Source organism: Enoplosus armatus, chromosome 13, assembly GCF_043641665.1.
Source record: "Enoplosus armatus isolate fEnoArm2 chromosome 13, fEnoArm2.hap1, whole genome shotgun sequence".
In the NCBI taxonomy this organism is placed as follows: domain Eukaryota; kingdom Metazoa; phylum Chordata; class Actinopteri; order Centrarchiformes; family Enoplosidae; genus Enoplosus; species Enoplosus armatus.
In genome coordinates, this window is record NC_092192.1 from 14,663,697 (window position 1) to 14,685,697 (window position 22,001).

Genomic DNA, 22,001 nt, shown 5'->3' on the forward strand with positions numbered 1-22,001 from the left:
CTGTCCTCCAGCAAAGTCAGTGCTTAGGCAATCACTGAGAATGACTCAGAGAGACAAATGCATACCAAGACAAACACAAGAGACAGAGACAAACACAGGAAGTGACACAGCGAGGCAAAGAATGATACCAAAAAAGAGACTCTGAGACAGATGTGCACACAGTGATGTGTAATTAGACTGAAAGAGACTGAGAGAAAAGACTTAATTAGTATTCCACTTTTATGAGGCAGGAGCAAGTATTGAGGCCCTGTTCACACTTAGCATTAAAATGCATCTTGGCCACAAGTGGACAGCTCTAAATACAGCTGTGACTGCACCCAAAACTGGGGACGCAAATGTCCTAAACACGGTTGATTTAGCACTGCCAAACAACTTAGTGTGTAAAGTGTATTTTCTCTGTTTAGATGCAGTTGCAGTTTCCCAACAGATAATAGCAAATGTGAAGCGAAATCCAATCACAAGTGAGATTTCAGATGCATTCTGATGCCAGGTGTGAACTGCGGTCCATGTCATCTGGATCTCAACCCAGTCTGGATATATCTGGACACAAGACATTAGGTCTGAACAGGGCTTGAAAGAGAGTAGAGGGTGACCCAGCAGGGACGGACCCCGAGGTAGTATTAAGACCACCTCACCCTCCCCACCCCTCTCAAGTCTCACGCCCCCACTGAACACCTCCATGCGCCTATGTCTGAGATGGAGGTGCCCAAAAAGACACTGGCCCCTCTTTTTATATCACCTGCTGGCTTTCTCTCCTCCTCCTCCTGTCAGCTCTGCCTTGTTTCAGGACAGGAAAGGAGGGGAAGACTGAGAACGGGGCGCCCAGATCCTGCTGAGTCCCTCTTGATTAAGAGTCTTTTCTTGGCAAAGAGTCCTTTTTCTTGTGAATCTCTTCTTGGTTCTGAGCGTGAACTCAGAATAACACCTCAGTGACCAAGACTGACATTTGCTCAATCACCCATGTTGAATATTGCGAGGCATTATTTAAAGGCAGTTCAAATTATTATAATGATTAAAAACTCATATGCTGAATTTGTGCATGCATCCTCAAAGACAATGGAGACAGGAGACAAAAACAATGGAAAAATCAGAAAAAAAAAGAACAAAAAGAAAGGCGAGTAAGCAGGGTGTGTTCTCCTTCTCCACCTCCTTATTGTGGAGGAGTTTTTTAGCATGTCTCGTGATGGAAGGAGAGAAGAGAGACACGGTCATGAGAGGCCAGTCCTGAGCGCAGTAGATGCTCTGACATACAGTTTAGCCTCTGCTCTCTTATGCACACACACTCACGCACCCACACACAAACACACTCTCACACCCATCCATTGACAAACACACACACACACACACACACACACACACACACACACACACACACACACCCACGTAGAGTTGTAACCTCAGCTGTAACCTAGCACACTCCTCTACAGGGGGGGGGGACTGGCTGTTCTGACCTTCTTGTCAGAATCCAGGATGAATGTTATCTCTCTAGGCACAAACAGCAGAGCTGTTAGCTTCATCGCACCACAGCCAACTCACCGATCACTCTTCCAAAAGACTCCCTCAGCCGCAGACGTACACACTGTTTCCAGTGGCTGCAGTAAAAGCCATGGCACGTGTGTGTGTGTGTGTGTGTGTGTGTGTGTGTGTGTGTGTGTGTCTGTGCGTGTGTTTGTGTGTGTGTGTGTGTGTGTGTGTGTGTGTGTGTGTGTGTGTGTGTGCGCGTGGGTCTCTGTATGTGTGCATATGTGCACAATCATGTGTGGAAACTCCCTCTGCGTGGGAGGAATAGGTCTTCTTTTATTCTCTCTCTTCCACTTTTTCTCTGCTTCTTTCTCCCTCTTGTGTCCACACAAATTAAAGCTAAGTCATGTTTAACAGATAAATGGCCTATATATATAAATATAAATATAAATATGAATATAAATATATATATATATCTTTTTTATGACAATTTCTAACGGGACTAAGTCTGTAAAAATCAACATCTCCAAACAATATTCCATTGATTTCTTTGGGTAATATTGCAGTTTGGTTGTTGAATTTACTCACGCTCCCATTTTATTGTTGTAAAACGCAGCAAAAAGCTACACAGAAATAACTGAACCGTTCAAGTCGATGTAAAGCCGACCTCACACCAGAGCTTTGAACTGACATATTTGACATGTTCTTGTGTGCGTTGAAAATGAATCGAAACACATGTACAATGCAGCTGTGTGTGTCTGTGTGATTGTGTGCGTACGTGTGTTTGCTGCTTGTGTGTGTGTGTGTGTGTGGGTGACAAGAAAGCGTGTGTTACGTATGAAATATAAATGATACTATATGAGAATATCTATCCTTTATAACATCCACTGGTGGTTATGATGTATAATACATAAATGGGTGGCGTGCGTATGTGTGTGTGCCAGAGCGAGAGAGTGAGACACGCACATGAGGACGTAGTGCAATACTGCTATGATGTTATGCAATGAAGATGGTCTAACGTGTGTCTAAGATTAAAACAGTATTTATAAAGTTTGCACTGAAGAAATAGACGGTGAGCAAGAGGACTCCAAGGTTTTATGAGCATGTGTTTGTATTTACTTATAATTTGTTCTGAATTATAAGAGTGAAGGTGGAAGTATTGATGGAAGTGACCATTCATATTTATTGTTTGTTTATTTTGGCTCACCTGCTTCTCTTGGCTCAAGGTGGAACAGCTGAAGCTTGTGAAGGACAAGTATCAATTTCTGTTTTTGTTTATTATTTATTTAGAACTGTCACTGGTTCCATCTCAAGTCTGTGTATTTTTGTATTTTCTTTTTTTTTCCACAGTGAGAGAGCTTTTGGGTCTCGGCCAGAAATGCTGTAAATATATTCGAGATGTTGGAGTGCTTGTGTGGCTTTAGATTTAGCCACACACACTGCTGAACTGATGCAAGTACAGAATCCATCAGAGCCACAGCCCAGTTTAACTGCTCAAACACAGAAACAACATCTGCACACTCCGGGTGGGCAACACACACACACACACACACACACAAAGATATCAGCACATCCATTTACATTTACACATTGAGAGAATCACAGAAACAACAACACATGCCAACACATCCATGAATGGAATAATATGTTTTCAATTTCTTTATTTGAGGGTTCAATGTATTTCTTAATATCTCTCTCTCTCAGCCATCCGTATCATAGTGTGATATTCCTTATAAAATATATGAATTTTTACAGAAAAGACTGATTACAAAGTTACAACAAAGTCAACTGATGCAGAAAAATATATTTAACAATGACAATATCAAGCAAAATAAGATGTTCCAGTTCAGTGAAGCGCTTGTTGTAAATTAGCTATAAAATAATAAAATGAATTTAAAAATGCTTTCTGAAAATGGACTCGGCAGCCTTGTTTTTTTTGTTTGTCTGTGTTGATGACTCGATGCCTCTCAGTGCCACAGGTCCCTCCCACAGCAACGGTGCGGCCAGGGGAGGGCACTCATTCTCCACTTTGAGCTGCCTATAGCTCCTCTCAGCTGCATTTGCACATACTTGCTGTGGCTCCCCCGCCTCCCTCTCTCTCATCAAGGGAGCCATTTTCTCTTTAGAAAGCCACACAGTGAGGACCCTTTCCTTTGATTGCATGTTATGCTATAGTGTGTGTGTGAACACGCAGACCTTCACTCTGTGTATGTGGCTGCCATGATGCTATAGCTCTATGCTTGTCTCCAGCTTGTAGCATATTTGTATCATCTGTACAGTTTACACATTGCTCCTTTAAAATTCGACAATAACACTGGAAAGGCCATTGAGAAAAAATCTGACAAGCTGTTAAACCCTGTTAAACCTCACTGACCTGCCAGTGGGTCAGTCTTTACAAACTCATGCGTTGCAGGCAAAGATTGTTCAAACCCACAGAACTTCATTTTTAGTCATACTGAATTTTTGAGGGATTGTGTATAAAATGATGCATAAAATATCTGGTGCAGACATAAGCAACATGAGTCTTGGGTTAGAATACTTCACTCTGTGTACACATCATATAGCTTCAATGAAGAGCCCAAACAAGCTCAGACAGTGTGGTAGGAGATTATTTTCCCACCGTTAAACCTGTTTAAGGGGAAATGTGTATGTTAAGGGGTTTAAATGACTGAGGTAAAATATTCATCTATTTATCCATTTTCTCAACCACTTGTTCCAGTTGAGGGAGGCTGAGGTATTTCACTCCTGGAATTCAAAACATCAATCACCTGGTTGGCCGCAGCCTGATCTCTGCTGTAGTACACCAACTGAAAGTGATGGAAAGGATTTGACAGAGAGAGGGGGAAACATCCATCAAAGGTCATAAACAGGATTTACACCTGCAAACTGGTATGTATCAAAGACCTTACATGCTGTCAGGTTACTCGCATCCACATGTTTCTGTTATCCCCCTATCAGCCATTAACAGGTGTCTACCACATACAGAGCATGTAATGCATCTACCCACAAGCTGGTGGAAAAATGCACAGTTGGATCCTAAAGCAAGACAGATGGATTGTTGAAAAATTTGCCAAAGTAATGTGGTTACTTAAGAATTAGAACTTGAAATTCCCTCCTACTGAAGTAAGTGACTCACTGAATTAACTCAGTGAATCATGTTTTGAGGATCTTGAAACCATGTATGTCACAGATGTACACACAATCCATTGCAAACATGCCATTTTACTGGCAGGGCAGACAGTCATTTTAAACAAAGGAGGAACGAGAAATGAATGCTCCCAAATGGAATAATTAAATAAAGCCAGTGATTAGAATCAAATTTCACTCCAAACACGAGTGAAATTAGGAATCTGGTGGAAGTGAAATTAGCAGGATAATTGTCAAACAGTTCGATCTCACAACGCTTAGTGGGATCAAGGTAATAGTCATTACGCGTCGCATGACTGTATCACCAGCAATTATCTGCAGCCTGTTTCGCAATAGGCTGATAGTGGAGAAATACCTCTTCATGCCTGCTGCTGGGGTCCAGGGCTGCAGTGACAGGGCTGGATTTGGATGAAAGTACAGCTGACGTGTGTCTTGTGGGTGTTGGGAAGAAGACTCAACTGAGAATTATCTCAAAAGCATTCAAAGCAACCTCAACACTGCTGCATCAGTAAAGCATCTCAGTATCACACAACTAAAAAGCCAGAGTTCAAGATGATCACATTAAGTGCTGGGGTCTTCTGAAAATATGTACCTGTGAGTGGTGGTACGCAGGAAAGCCTCATACATTATAATTAATTACATTTACAAAATTTCTCTGTACCTTTCCATTGCATGAGCTATCAGATGGGTGTGCCTGTATTCTTCCGCACAGATTTAATTCTTTGGTCAAGGTAATCCTCTTAGATCCAAGATGATTATACAGCAGGCATGTTTCTATCTAGGAGTTTCAAAAACTGCAACAGGACTTGTTAGTCATAGACTTCACGAAGGCATTTCAATCAGTCTACCAAACACTTTGGCTACACACAGGAGGTTGTCAGCATCATTTGTTATCTTCATTACAACATGACAGCGACAGCCCGGAGCAGGGGATCAAACACAGATCCTTTCCATGTTCACATTTTGTTATTCATTTCAGCCTGCTGCATCTTCTACTCACTGACTCTTCGTCCCCTCTATTCGCTCCTTCACCCATGAGGTCCCAGCTGGCACCCATCAAACTGTTTGTGTAGGACAACTTGAGTTCAGCTCTTTTGTTTAGTGCTGTGTTGTGTGTGTGTGGCATCCGGATAGTGTCACTCTGGCTGCTTCACCGCTCTTTCATGATGATTCATCCTCAGATTTGGTGTGTGGCAGGGTGTGGTGCAGGGTTTTGCCATTAAGATGCTGCTTTATACTGTTTGAAAAGAGCTGCCTTCTCACGTTTATAGACCAAGATAATACCGAGTCCTGCGGTTTTGTGCTCTCAGACTGATGTTGGATTAAACTTAATGTCCCTTTTCTGACTTAAAAGCTCATTATAATAAACTGGCAAAAAAAAAACACCACACAGTAGCTAAACCTGCCACAAACGACATTTCTGTATTGAAATTGTGTGAGAATAGAATAAAATGGATTGTGAGAGGTGGCATATTTACTTCTGTCGAAAAATATCAACTCTTTCCCCATTCCTGGAATCAAAATGTGGCATGTTGGCTTCAAAGGAATGTTACCTTCAGTGGTTAATATTAACCGCCTTCTGGCATTTTTTAAATTAGACAGTGACAGCTGAAGAGAGACCGGAGAGGCGTGAGAGAGAAGGGATGACATGCAGCAAAGGGCCCGGGCTGGAATTAAACCTGGCCTGCTACTGTAAAGACTCAGCCTTAGTAAATGGTATGCGTTCTACCAGGTGAGCTACCGGGGCGCCTACCAATCCAGAAATTAATCAAAATGACAAATGACAGATTTTGCACAGTGAGGTACCAACCAAGATAATGACAGTGATTTTAAACCACAGCCTTCTGGTGTCACTGCTGAATCTGCAAGGGCACGCAGAGCTTAACCCATGAAGGCTTATAAAGCCACCTGGGGCAAATGCACACTTTCATTTTGTTGTAGAAATGGTGACATAACATCCCAAAATTAGGATGATGGCATATAGGAATACGCCAGCGTTAAAATTTTAAAATGCATTGGCTACTACACCCATGTGCTTATTGAAATAATAACAAAATACAAAGTAAACTGCACTGACCAGATAGGTGCTGCTGGAAAAGAAGAGATAATGCAAACCTACAGACTTTGGAGGACATTGGAGGCAGTGCTTCTGTTCTGTCTCTGCGTAAAAAGTGACAGAACAGAAGCAGAAATGAAAATGCACATCTAGTGATTCTGTAATGAGTCAAGAAAGGAGCTCCTGCATTGTTCCACAAAAAGCTTGGCAAAGAAAATCTTAACATGTATTTTTAGCAAGTGTTCCTGGCGTGCTAGTAGTGTATTTTTCAAATGCATTTTCGCTGTTTAGCTCATTGACTATTAACATTTGATGTGGGTCCCAACCTAAAAGGATGCAAAAAATTCAAGCCATTCATTGCAGGGCCGTTGGTGGTTCAACCCCTGGCTCATCCTGTCTACATGTCAAAGTGCCCTTGAGCAAAACACTGAATGTAAAAAAACTCCACACAATATGTGTATTCTTGAGGAAACAAGACTAAGAGTATACAGCCATGCTAGCAGCTCTGTGAGGCTGTACTTAAGCACAACAACGGTGCTTTGAGCTGAATGTGGTATAATGTTTATCATGTTCACCATCTTATTTTAGCATGTTAGCATGACAACATTTGATAATTAGGTCTAAATGCAAAGTCCAACGGAGGCTGATGGGAATGTATTTGGTCATAAAGCAAATTATTGGGCAAACTGAAATTTTGACTTGATGATGGCGCTAGAGAAAAAGTTATGGGATCACCAAAGTGGTAACAATTCATGAATTGGAGGACATGAATGTCTGTACCAAATGCCATGGCAATCCATTCAGCAGAATTGATCATCTAGTAGCCATGAATTTTGTCTCAATCCATCAAGTGAATAATGAGATATTTTCATGACAATACATTAAATTTTCAGTCTGGAAGTGTTAACTGACTGACCGAGAGACCAACATTGCCATCCCTATAACAACACCGCCGTGGCTAAAAATGTAAGTCTCTTTTGTCTGCAAAACATGTAGTGTGCTCAACCATGGTCACATGGTTCCATTAAAGCAGCTACAACATGTTGGTTACAGTAAGGGAAGGATTGTGGTTATGGTTACAATCACTTGGTTCCACAAAGTATTTGCTCCAAAGTAACTCCTTCCGCTCCTTCTCCTCCTTCTACGTCTTCTTCCTGTAGTTGGAGAGGCCCCCCCGAATCAGCCAAACCAATCTCACAAAGTTGTGCTTTCTTACAGGATTTCAACGTGTGACAATCAGTAAAACTAGGACGACATTCAGGTGTCTGAAAACACATCCTCTTGAAAAAGAAGCGTAGTGTGCACAAACAGCTGACAAATAGCCTTGTTTGCTCCCATTGGTAGGTCACTCTGATCCCAAAGCTCTTCTGCCTTACACTCGAGGGGTTCTACAAATCATAGACTTGGTGTGAAGAAGAAAAATAGAACCTCCCAAGGACATTTCTCAGTCTTGGTCTTGTTTGTTTCTCAATTATTTCCCGTTGGAGTTCCCACAGCAGCTTGCCAGTGCTGGAAGTGAGAGCCTGATTAAAGCTTATGGAGAAGAATTTCATGCACCGCATACAGTAAATGTGACAGCTTTGGTGAATTGAATACCCCTAAGCATCTTTCTTATGCATGCTGTTTTGAGTTTCTATCCACTTATATAACACACTAACATATGAACAAAGGAATAAAAAGGAAAAGACAGTTGTTGCAGAGGTGAGCAACAGGCATTGTTACGGAGTCAGGATGAATTGTAGAACTTTCTTTCTGGCTTAACTTATTACAATTTGTTGCCATACAGTATTTGCAGTGCAGTTGAGCGCACAAATACAACTGGAAAACCAAAGCAGCATGTATCTTATAAATAAAACAAAATTCAAGGACAAATCCTAACTGTACTGTTTCTATCATTTGATCTTCCTTATCTTACTTGCAAGACAACTTTCACTTTCACTTAGATAAACAGGTAGTGATGCTGAATAAAGCAGCAGTGTAAGAATAAGACTCTCTTGTGCCATTTAGGTCTCATCATAGTCTGATGTATGTTTGTACATTTTCAGATTCCAGATACAGCATTGCACCACATGTTATCCTGTGGTGACAGGATAGGACAGATACATTGAATGTAACTCAGTGTTTCACCCAAGTAGCCTATTCTGCTTTACAGACAGAAAAAAGTTGAACCGGGAGATAAAGAAACACTGGCCTCGCCTTGCCAAAATTAAACATTGGTCTGGCCTTGTTAGTGAGTTTGAATTGCTAATCTCTTATTTACATTTTGTCATTTAGACTTAAAATTAGCATTTTCTCTTATTTATGCAGCTGTCTCTCCCAGATCTTCTTCAAAAAGTGATTCCATTCAGTTCCCCTTGAGGAAAACACCCATTAATTAAATAAGAAAATAGGCTGTGCTGCAACACTGATGTAATGAATCAGTAATGTTATGGTTCTCATTAAAATATGCTGTGTTCAGATGGTTAGTCGCAGAAAAATATGCACATTTAAGAGAGAGATGTCATAAAACATATAAGTTTAAAAATGGCCAGTCAGGTGGCACACATGCATGATAGCTAATTTCTAGTGCTAGAAATGCTAATTATGCAAAATCTGTATTTTTTTTTCATGAGACTGCGAGAAAACAGATAGTCATACATGGCAGCAGGGTCGCATCATGACTCCGTTGATGGACTAAGTTGGTCTATCTGCATTTCGCAGACTTCTGCTTCTTTGACCTCAGCTGGAGACCTCATACCGTATGTGTTGAAATCCCCAGTCCTGCTGACATGTCCTTGAATGCCTGTATCTAGTAGAGTAAATGTATTTCCTGGAGATGGACTTGGTTTTGGTCAGCCTAAGGCATGGTTACACTCCGATTGTTTACCAACCAACTGGGCTTGGGTCGGGCCAAGTTCCCGGCCAGAATCGGGCCAACATCGGGACGCTGAACCTGAGCTGACTGTGCCACCACCTACCTGCAGGGTTCATCTATTGGACAGTTTACTGAAACAGCATGACAGCAGCCGGAGACAGGACGGACTTAATTGTTGTTTTGGAGTCAAGACAGTCAGAAATAGTCTAAATAACACCGGAAGTCGTACAAATTTGTTGTCGAAATAAAAGCATCTTTCCTTTGCTCATTGAATTGAACCTGAACCTGAAAGAAATAAGACAGCGTTACAGGATTGTAAGTGGAATTGTACCAAAAGTGCATGTATGAAGAATTTCAGAAGCAGATGTGTCCCAGTGGAGCTTGTGTGAAAAGTAACCTTGAACTTATATGATGTCTTATGACTTTCATCTTACTTGGATCTGGACGTCCAGAAGTCTGAACAAGCACGAGCTGAAAAAAATATTGTATGTCCAGTGTAGCATGTGTAGCACGTCCAAGCAGTGTTGCGGCACAGAAATTATTTATATGGTGTCTATGTAAGGTGTATTCATGTATGATGCATGTGAGTTTTTTTTATTGCAGTCTCATGTGTGCGAATAAAAAATATATTTGCAGTATGGAGGGTGTATATAGACCTACCTCCATTTTGTTTTTCTTTGATTTATCTGGCTCTTTGTTGTATAAAGTAGATCATGAACAGAAATCAGTTTATTGCCGAGTAGGTTTTCACATACAAGGAATTTGGCTCCATATGTTGGTGCACAGCGGTCACAATAAACATAGTAAGACAAGTGCTGCAAAGGTATAAATATAAAAAATCATGAACATAAAACAGAAATTTACAATACAAAAATGTGTGTAAAATATATCTGTTTTAAAATGAAAAGAGGATTAAATGTGCAAAGTATCGACTAAAGAATGTGCAATATGCTCATACTGTATACAGTATTCTAGTTTCATTAGCTTACATCTCTTCTATAAGTCTGTTTTTGTACTTCTGTTTTCTACTGTAAACATAATGTGAGTGTGTACAACCTAAAACCCCTCAATTTAGGATATCTACTACTTTCCAAATATTTGGTAATCAGGGTTTTATTTTGAAGGTGCTCTCCGGAAACTCTATATCTCACCGCGTGCTCTTCACACTGCTGTTATGGAAACAGGAGTGGGCGGAGCTTGCTGGAGCCATTCGACTCTTGATGCGGTGATGAAGTCCTCGGTGACCAGCTTACTGTAGTCAGCCATACGAGCTACTTTAGCGCACAACTTTTAATATCCGCTGTGCGTGCAGTCCGATGACTCCTCCTCACAACTAACTGGACATTTCTCCTCAGTGTCAGTCTAATTTTGCCTGTTAATCCAGGCCAGACTAGACGTGTCGCGCAATATCCCCACCACCTTTCGTGGGTTTTTTTCCCCCCGCAGCCAAATAGTCTGAGCCTTTGAGGGAGGCAAAAAAAAAGGAAAATAAAACACACTTTGGCGGATTGTTTGCCGAACATGACAAGAAGACGCGGAAGTGGGTACGAGTCGGCTGATAATGAGGATTTTCTCTGCCACTAACAGATATGCAGTGAGGTGCCCTGGTTGCGGATTCAGCCTGCTCGGTCATCTAGCTGAGGGGGAGAATTTGGGAGAAGTCGTGTGGAGCACAAAGAGCTGCTTAAAGCCGAGGATACAACAAGTTTCCACCATGCACCCCCTGTGCTGACAGAGCGAGGACTGAGGTGGGAGAGGACCTGCAGCACTGGTTTGTTTCTGACTGTTGTTTTCTGGCCAGACTTTCACCACCACACAAAGTTGGACAAGTTTCCTGTCAGTCGTGATAACGCTGAAGGAGCTGCATCCGACCAGTTAAACGTGCTTTATATTCACTATCGACTGATAGCCGCACTCAGACGAAGTGTGTCTTTTCTACTGCAGTGTTTTGACCACAGCGTGAGACTGTCTGAACTGAAGTCCACTTTAAATGCGGACTGGTTTGCGGTCAGTGAGTGCACAGCCGAGCTGCCAGTGCCACTTGATTTTTAGTTCAAAGCAACACAGACGTCGGTTCGTTTATTACCACTTAGTAACAACACTATGGAGCTGACATACAGGAGCGTTGTCCTGCTGGGGTGCATCTTCCTGGACTGGGCTCTTCTGGCTTCTGCAGATGAAGGTGAGTCTGGAGTTTTCCTTCAAATTGCTGCCCAGACTTTGTTTTCTGTGGTCACATGGCTGAGTGAGATGTCCAATTAGTATTACATCCTGCTCCTTACCAAAAGGAAGTGTAGTAAAACCACGAGACATTTTAAAAGCATGCTATGCAAAAATCAATCAAGAATTTAACCTAAATCTCAGGGGAATAATCATAGAAATATCATGGCAGGATATGACTGCAACCTCACTAATTAGAAGTACTGTATGTTACAGGCAGTTTCACCATGGAAATGTTCATAAAACGATGATTCTTTTCATCCTTCTTCTTCTGGCAGTGGGCTAGTACGCTTATTTTGAAAGAGTTTCCAAAGATATAACAAAAATGTTGGTTTTGCCCTCCTGGTATCTTCAGAAAGGCCATTTCTAAGACCTAGTCACTATTACTTTTCTCTTTCAAGTCATCAAAAGGTTCCCAGGCTGCACCCACTCTTATCCAGCTCACCCTAAAATCAATAGTAAAAGATTAGGTGATTGAGGCTAATACAGGGCTTGTGTGATTTCTGTGGGTTGATGTAGAGATCTACATGAGGCATTTTCAGCTTTGAGGAAAAACATCTGACTCTTTGTATCAAACATGTAATCAGGATCATAGTTTATATTAGTTTCTGGCAGCAGACTTGACATTTGTGAACCACGGTGGGACAAATATGATAATAATAAGTCTCAAAATTAGCTGTCACAATGTTAAAGAAAATGATGGTTTCAAGTTGTCTGGTTTCACAGGCGAGTATAGCTCGGCATCATCAGCATAACAACAGGGCCAGTGTCGGGATAATTTGCTTAATGCAGGGGTGGGAGGCTGAGCCACATTGACAAATCAGAATCCACTAGAAGGCTGGGTGTTTATTCTTTTCTAATCTCTGCCATGTCTCTGTCTTTTTGTGACATTAATGGGGGGTTTCAGTGCTGTGGAGGGGACTGAAAGCTGATTTGAGTTTGTTAAGAATGCTGCGAGACAACTTTCTTTAAGACCTTTGATAGAAAATGGTCTTTGGAAATAACAGGCCTGTGTTTTACTGAGGATCAAAGGATCACAACTGGGTTTCTTTAAGAGCGGTTGATCCGCAGTACCGTACTGCTGTGTCGGCTGCATACTGTTGTGTTCCTGCAAACAGCACTTTTTATTCTTTATCATGCCTTTTCTGGTTGGTACTGTTTTAAGCCTACACACAGCTGTTTAATGTGATGTTGCTTCATTGTGGCATAACTAGCATGTTTTCTAGGTGTAATTGTGACCACTGATCACTAGTTAGCATCACAAAATGAAAAAGAATGGACATATATACATTGTTACGGCTGTATGTGTTCCCTGTGCTGTTTGCCCCTTTTCTTCTTCTGTCCTCTCGCTTTGACCAGGTGTGCTACATATGATTCCTAAACCTGGCCTGGGAATGAAATGCTTAAAAGCTCCTGTGTCAGCATCAGGAGTGGGGGCTGCTGGTCTTGCTTCCTCTCTGCCTGGGATTTTGTGCTTTTTGGTGGTCTTGATTTGGTGGTCTTGATTGTTTTTGTGTCTTTGTTGATGGGGGGGGGGGGGGGGCTCTGTGGTTGGTTGGGTCAGTGGTGCAGTGTTTGTTCACCTAAGGGTGGGGTGTAACAACTTACATTAACTTTAAGTCAAACATTGACACAATGGTCATTTCTCTGGCTGATTACTAAGCTGTACTGCTACATGAGGCAGGTGTTTTGTAACTAAAAACAAATGAAAACAATGAGCACTTTAACAATGAAACTTTTTCCCCAAGTATGTTCACACCAATCAATTGTTGCCGTAAACAGGAACACCATGAACATGCATGACTACACATATTCTGTGGCAGGAACATGAATCTGTCAACTACCTCTGGTTTGAGGCTGGACGCCATATCCGCTGCTACTACATGCCCTTTGTAGGAGGGGTGGACTTAAGAGTATGGCTTCTCTTGTAGACTGTACAAACACATGGATGTAGCACACAGTGTGTGACTTCACCCATGGTTTTTCTGAAGGGTGTTTTGAGGCTTACATTTACCACTTGTGCGTCCACACCCATCAAAAGAAGATGTTAAATTATAACAGCTACTGAGAGTCTGAATTCTTGCGGGGAAAATGTTGTTGACTTTGGATTTCAAGAGAGAAGTTTGGGATTTTCCCAGACCCTTAACATTTGGTCAGAGTTTTCTGGGAGCCAGGGATCAGGCCATTAGAGGAACCGTAGCTTCTTCTGCAGCTGGGACCCAAACCCTGACTCAACTGTTGAACTGAACTGTCTTTTTCTCTGGGATGCCCAGCAGATTTTTGGTAGCAGAATCATCAAACATGTCCCTTACAAAATCAAGAATAGCCCCTTGCCGATGCTGGTTCCAAACAGGTGCAGTGCAGGCACGATGTAGAGGACAGACATGTAGTTGGGAGCTGAGGGGTCATAGCGCCTTGTCGACTGACTCCAGAACATCTGTGTCTTGCCAAGTGTGAACAAGATGTCTGGTTTCTGTGTCTTGGGTAATGGCCCGCTGCTCTGCCAGCACACTCTGGATCATCCTCCCCCTTGTTCTCCACCTAGTAGGGAATTCCGTAATGAACTGATGGGAGGGTAGATGAAGCTCGCAGCTGCCAAATATCTCCTCCTTATCCAACTAAAGGATAAATTACTCACTTACACACACCACTTGCTCGTTCAGCACATGGATCTCTCTCCCTTCTGTTTCCATGAAGATTAAAACACGAACCTCTTGATCAGATAATTACTTTGGCTGGAAATTAATAGCAAGCATTGGGTGGAAATTAGTATAGAGGATGCACACACATTGTCGCACACTCTTTCTCTGCCTCGCCTTGCATATAATAAATGTGTCATGTACAGAAAAGTAGAACCAATGCCTTAAACTGAAAAGCTTTTCATCCAGTTTTAATAATTCTCACTAATGTTACCCTACTGCGATTTTAAAACATGTTTGACTTTATAAATGTACACTATAAATGTGGCCTATCCTCCCACACACAGACTCAACCTATAAAGTACCCATTTTGTTTTTCTCCCTGCCCCTCGTTATTCCTTTCACATACAGTTTTTCTCTCTTACCAATGGCAAGATGCAGCCAGTGACAAAGTCACTGCAGTCTTTTCCACCTGTTCAGGTCCAGAGCTTAAATGATGCAAACTCTTCTGCACTAATTTTCCACCCAGGTGGACAACATATTCTTCACTGTTGTATCTCATTTCCATGGCTTGAAGGCGTTTCTGAGAGCTAGCGCTTCTGAATCACCTGTGTGGTCATCTGAGGTGGAAGATGTTAGTAGACAGTCACTGTTACTGTAAAGTCAATAATCATGTTTCCATCCAAATGTAGCGCAAATATCAACCGGATTTCCAGAAAATCTGCAAACGAAAATGTTAATTAACGTACGTTTTCATCCACTACTGTTGCAATGCAAACATTAGGAGTCAACAAACAAAAACGTGATGCAAATATGGCATTTATGTCTGTTTTATGTTTTGTCTCTGTTTTGTGTATTAATTTGAGGAAGGTTACGTCTCCTCATCGCTCCACACAGATCTGATGTTTTCATCTGCTGCAAATTTTCAGTCTCTTCAGTGGGGCGGAGGCTTCGGTGACAAATGAGTCACATGTACGTCTTGATAAATTTCCTAAGTGTTTCCATTGCACTTTGTCGCATTTTGTTTTTATTGATACGCCAATTTTTCTACCTCAGCAAAGTGTAAAAACAGCAATATTTAGATTTTTTTCTTTCAAATTTCCTGCGTTTCCACTGAGTTTTTTTTAATGCGCAAATTGAAAACATGCATAAAAACAGGTGGATGGAAATACACCAAAAGGCTCTTCTTGCATGTGTTCATGCAACTGGAGAAATAGCTGAGATCCTGAAGTTGTTGTGTGATTGTCTGCTGAACATTGCTGTCAAGTAAAGGCAGTGTCTCTTTAGCACAATTGTTTATTCTTTGGCCAGGAGGCTTCTACTTAGTGCTTATAGTTTTTACAACGTTGTAAATCCTTCTATGTACTGGCAATGGGGAATATATCTTCTGCAATATGGTATGTTACTGCAGCTGTTACCTCCTTCTATTTACAAATCATCTTTTCACATAGTGTGCAGCAAGAGAGTGCAGCTGCCAGTGTAATTTGTTTAGCAGAAGCCCGCCTTGTTGTTGGGGTGAAAAACATCGACAGCACTTTTTAGCTTCTGCTGATGGAAAGAGGGGTGAAGTGTCATCCTGTCTCTTGCTAACTTTACACACACAGCAGCAGTTTGTTCCATATCACGCTCTCTTAAACCAAAGCAAACCCCCATACATAAAGAGGTGACATTAACATCTTTTGTTTGGCACTTGAAATGACACACGTGCATCCTCCATCCTGAACAATGAGCTCACACGGCAACAAGTAGGCTAGATGCTCCAGGGGCCAAGTGGGAGTAATGAGATAACAGAGTAATAAATTCACATTTCCATTAGGGTTACATGATTTAAAATATATTGTAAATTAAAAAAATACGTATCTGCATATATATTTCATGTGTTAAAAAAATCATAAAAGCTGATATATCTAATGTGAGTGGGTTGACAAAGGTGCCCAAATGTTCCCACAGGCTCACTGAGCGTTTTTGTGCTGTGCTGTCGGTGGTGGTTGGGTGGAAGCAGCGAGGGAAGCCAAAGCACATCTGTATCTAGCCTTAAACAAATACTGCAACACTCACCAGTTGCTCATATCCACATAATAACGGGCCTCTTTATATGGAATTAAACAAAACATTCAAGGCTCATATTTATGTAACCTGCTGATAGACGGCTTTTAGGTGAAAGGCAAGATTGACACCAGCCCTCTAAAAAGACACTCAAAAAGGGGGGACATTCTCGCATTTTCTACACAGTCTGTCTTCTGTTTATTCTTTCGCCTCCCGACTCCTCTGTGGCATAACTAGCATGATGAATAACACAATGCTTCTCAATCTAAACTAAAACTCGCTAAGTGTCTCAAATGCAGAAAGGATGTTTTTATCCAAGAGGCCTTACTTGAGCCTCAATCCCTTCTTTCACAGACATGTAGCCTTTTCTTTTGCTACTCTTTCCACGTCCTCTGTCTCCTTGATGTTTGACTGGTGCTATGCTGTTTTCTCTTGCTGACTGTCTCCCCTGCCGTGGAAATGTGGATCGTTTCCCAGAAATCCTTTTAAACGGAACCGATTTTTATAAGAAAGGGATTTGCATTTAAAGCAACCTCCCCCCTCTCTGAAAGCCTGTAGCCCATCATCCTCAGTACCTCAATCCGATGATTAGCTTCCTCAAGAGTTAAACAGGCATCCGAGTGCCACAAGTACTCTCAGTCCATGTCTCTCTCTCTCTCCCTTTTCCCCTCTCGCCGAGAAGGATGCATACGGCAGCCGGGAATTGCAGGTGGATGATGGTTTAGCTCGGTGAGAGGATACACCCCCAGCCCATACATCCATGTCAGGCATTCACTTTGGAGAGCCAGTCTGTCCTCCACCCACACACTACTCTCTGAGAGTGGGACACAATGGGGACAGGCTGCAGCAGAGAGGGAATGAGGCCACAGCCTATCAGCCATAAGCACCAAGGAGAATGGCACTTTTAGAAGGATGGGGGTTCTCTTTGAAGTGAGTCAAGGAGAGATGGGGAGACCGGCATGAGTCAACGAAATAGAAAGAGCAAGCGCAGTGAGGGCAAGGAGGGTGCAAGTATGTGCACGTCTGCACACTGCATAATGAGCAAAGTAGGTATATTGCCCATTTGCATTCTGTAATCATACACACCTGGGGCCAGATATGTGAGATATATGTGAAGGGCTGAATCAGTGTGTAACAAAAGGGATTAAAAAGGCCTTTAGACAACAACTGAGCAGGAGCTATTTATCTCAGGTCCGTCTTTCCCATTTATCGTGCACTCTAATTGCAGCTGTTATTTGAGGCATACTGAGCATTGTGAAGGAAAAGAAATCTTTTGTGAAGCGTGTCGACATGCCATTGTTGTCCTATGCCTTGTGACGTTTTTGTCATTACATTCAAAAATAGAATGAAATCTTGCGGGGGGGGGCAACATGAGGCTGGCGTGGCGTCTGAGGCTGGATGTGCAAGAATTGATTAAAAAAAGCAACCTTGATGTAAAAATTTCTCAGCTTGAAGCATGCGCCATCAGTAGACTCGATTCGATTTGAGTCTGGGATATTTTCCTCCCTGCGTCATAGTTTGACCTACATCTCGTGTTTGATATGCCCGTTTTAACTTAAAATGCAATTCACTTGGTTCGACAACAACCTGGAGAGCACGTGCATATTTGCTTCCACCTTCATGCTTGCACACGGCTCGTCTCCCAGGGCCTGCTTTCATATACTGCACTGAACCAAGTGGGCTCTGCTGTGTACGGCGTAACAGAGACATTCCTGTGTGCTAGCTGCCCTCCTACAGCTTGCACACAGCTAAGAGCTTTAAGAGGGAGTCATGCTCCAAAAAGGAGTGGGTCAGTTCAGTTAAAGAAGCATTAAACACCTTTTTTTGGCAGCTTGGTATCTTATTTTTAGGGAGCGCTGCACACAAAATGTTCTTTTCACTCTTTGCCTTCCCTCATATTCTTACATATCGGCATTGCTTCAGTGATAGCGGATCGCTATCTCCGCTCAACCCTACCCAATCACTGAAGAAGAGTCACTGTATTATTGAACTCGGTCCATTTTTCTGAGATTGGACAAAAGCGCGCTCTTGAAATTCAAACAGTTTGTAAACTACTGAATTCACTCTGTGCTGAAAACAGAATATGGCTGGCAAAGGAAGGAAATGACGCTCTTTATACTCTAACAAATGGTTTCACATCCAAATATGAGTCTATCTTTATTCTGGATAAATCGGTCACTGCCACATAAACACCCAGTCGCAGGCTTGTAGGAGCAACGCATAGACTGATGAAGAGAATTAGCTCTCTGTGCGTCTGTTGTTGTTTGAATATGAAAAAGTGTGATGTGTCAGAATAAAAGAGAAGATTCTCGCAGAGAGTCTGTTTTCTTGTATCTCTACTTAGATGTGTCAATCCTTAGATGGTTTATTTAGCTGTAGTCTGTACTGTTAGCTTCAAGCTGTCCACCTCCCACAGCAGATTAGTCACTGAATGCTGTGTGTGTGTGTGTGTGCGCGCGCGCATTTTTGTCGGCAAGATTTCTTTTTTCCCCCAAAATGAATTGTTGAAAGATTCTGCTTTGGTAAAGGCTTTGATAGAAACTCTGTTTTAAGTACAGCAGTCGACATTTTGGGGGCTCATGGAGAGTTCGTTAGATGCTTCGCAGCAGTAGATGGAGATATGTGGGTTTTTCATCAAGCCAGATTTGAAATTAGATAGGTCACCTGTCATATATTACTTTAAACACTATGAAAGTTCACATTTCCATTTTTTTCTTTTTCCGCTCTAACAAATGGGAGCTCATTTTGCTGCTGCGGCTCTATAGGATAATAATCATTCCAGCCCTGTTGGTGAAAGCGCACATTACAACATTTTGGAATGGATCCCAGTCTTTCCTATTCGTGATTAAATGGCACACGACACAAACAGGCCAATAATTAATCTATAGTCATCTAGCTGGCAAACTATCTGGTCTAATTATTTGAAGCCACAGCAAACACGGGGGTGGCAGGGTCTCCCGCTGGTTAGGAAGATCATCCCAGATTTCAGCGCTGCATGACTCCAAAGTGTCCGCCCTGCAGGGGTGCCAGTCTATGACTGACCCCGACCTCAGGCCTCCCTGAGGACTGGAGAAGACAAGAGGATGAATATCCTCTTCAAGGATTGAGAAAGTGCTTGAAAACAAAAGCACACAACCTGCACTTTCCCATGACACATAGCTCAGCTCAGCTCTGTGGCTTCACAGATTATCCGCTGCCTTCAAGCCGTCTATAAAGGAGATAGCAACTTGAGGCTAGGTGGTTTGTAGATGCCACAGAGTGATGATGTGTGATAGCTCCCAGATATGAAGCAGAGAAGTGTCTGTGTAAAGTCGTCAGACTTGAATTTGGTTCATCTTGGTGCTGTGGTAGAAGACACAGATGTATTGACAGCTTTCTCTCCTAGTTATGTGTAAGTTTCCGTCCAAGATGATAGATTATCTCAAAAAAAAATTCCGGTTACATAACAAGCTGAAAATATGTGACATGTGTCTGTTTGCAGTGAAGGATGGAAATGTGGTTCTTTCTTCTGCCAACTCTGATCACAGGATCTAAAATGTTTGCTTTGATGTCGACTAGCACATCGTCCAGATGACAAATCATTGAGCAGAGTATCATTTCCCAATGTAAACACCTTTTCTAAGTAGATGAGTGTGGCTTTGAGTTAGTCTTTGTTCTCATTTTTTCTTCTACTCTGCAGTTGTAGCAGACTGTAGCCTTTGACAGCATCCAACAAAGTAAAACCTTTTACCAAAGGCATGCCTGTAAAGACCGTCAACACAGAAATTGTGTTTTAAAAGACCAAAGTGCTAAAATGCACTGTTCAGCACACATCTGTTTACTGAGGCTCTTGCCTTTCAATCTTGTAGAGTCAAGGTCTCTGAAAAGAAATAATACATGTTTTTTAAGCTCAAAAGAGGTTACAGCTTGAGTTTTAAAAATGAAAAGATATGACATGCTCGCAGAAACAAGGCATTCCTCATCTTTGCATATGTTTTTAAGTAACATTAAATTAAATTAACCTTGTGGAATTAATGTATAGTCCCTTAATTCAGTGAGACTCCAGCAGAATTACCATGTACACAGTGATGAATAGAAATGTGTCTGGCTACACTAATCAATACATGTGACCCACATTTCTGTCTACAGCAGCAAGAAAGATTTAGTGCAGGGAATTAAACTAGATACAGAAATACAATGAAATGTTGAATATCTTTATGTATATTTATTTAGTTAGTCTTAAGCTGATTAGTTTAGTTCAGAGGCACGTGGCTGCTGATAATTGTCATCTGTCATCAGTGAAGAAATAATAGATGACGAGGCAAGAGAGAGTATAAACAGAATGAGGAGAATAAAAAAATGTTTGGTTTGGTTTAAAAGGGATCAAATGTTGTGGATAGAGCTGCAATAACTGGTCAATTAATTAGAAAAGTAATCACAAACTATTGATGATAGAATAATCATTTTAAGCCAAACATTTGCTGGTTCCACATTCTCAAATGTGAGTATTTGATGCATTACTTTGTCATATATTAGAGTAAGGAGACTATCTTTGGGTTTTGGACCGTTGATCCGACTGGACTAGAAGAGACATTTGAAGAAGTCATCTTGAGCCGTGGGAAATTAAAACGGGAAGTATCACTGTTTTTTTCTGACATTTCAAAAACAAAACAGTTCATCAATAATGAAAGTAATCTCTAGTTGCAGCCCAAGTTGTGGAGTTTCACAATGAAATGAGTCTCCAGGCTACAGTGGAAATGATACAACTTCTCCAAAAACCAACAGATCACACACCCCTGGTTTGTCTTCTTTCTAATTTGGGCATCATCTCAAGTCGTCTCTTTCCCCTTTAAAGGCAGCATTGCTTGTGGAAATGCAGAGGTTTTGAAAAGTGCAGCCACCCAAAATATAATGATTTGATTTTTTTTTTTTAAAGAAAAGTCTTTTTTAACTTTTCCTTTGTAATTCATTCCTCCTCTTAAAGGATTCTGTATCAGGAAGCCACCAGGGAGTCGGTGTAGCCTGCAACAATGTTCTCCAGAGTTGGTTATTTTTGAAGAGGGCTTGAGAAAGTGGTGCCCATAATTGGAAGTGGCGGGGGGTGAATTCACTCAGTGGCAGATCAATATTCCAAAGAAGCTGAAATATGCTGTAAAGCAAAGCAATTTAATCAATCACACTGTATGAGAGATATTGAGGGGAATTATGTGTTTAAAGCTTGATGTCTTTAAATGTGTCTACTCAAAAGATTAACAGTTTAACCAGAGAAAAAGACATGAGGTTTTTTCGCGTCCTTTCGTGATGCTGGGAATTAAATGTTGAAATCTATTGCTTTCATTTCGTCTTGTACACAGATGTCCAACAGCAAACACTCGCTATAATAACACTAATCTATTGTCAAACAGTCATAGATGTCACCTCTCTGCAGATAATGTTCATTTTTCATCTAGCGCAGCCTCTTTGGGAGTAGCTTTGGCCTCACAGCTATGTGAACTTTGTTTGTCTGAGGGGAAAAAAAGGCTGTTTGAGTCCAAGATGCACAAGTGCTGTACAGCAGTTAACAGCACGGGTCAAAACTCATTACTCACAGGCGGTGATA

The 22,001-nt window shown here is 41.6% G+C and overlaps 1 protein-coding gene across 1 annotated transcript in view; it reads left to right on the top strand.

Moving 5' to 3' along the window:
- The first annotated feature begins 11,621 nt into the window (after positions 1-11,621).
- The window catches only part of LOC139295052 (ephrin type-B receptor 4a-like), a 33,049-nt gene continuing 22,669 nt past the window's right edge, over positions 11,622-22,001 (top strand). The window contains exon 1 of the mRNA XM_070917128.1: positions 11,622-11,700. Within this exon, the coding sequence (XP_070773229.1) occupies positions 11,622-11,700 (79 nt within the window). The remainder of the gene's footprint in view (positions 11,701-22,001) is intronic.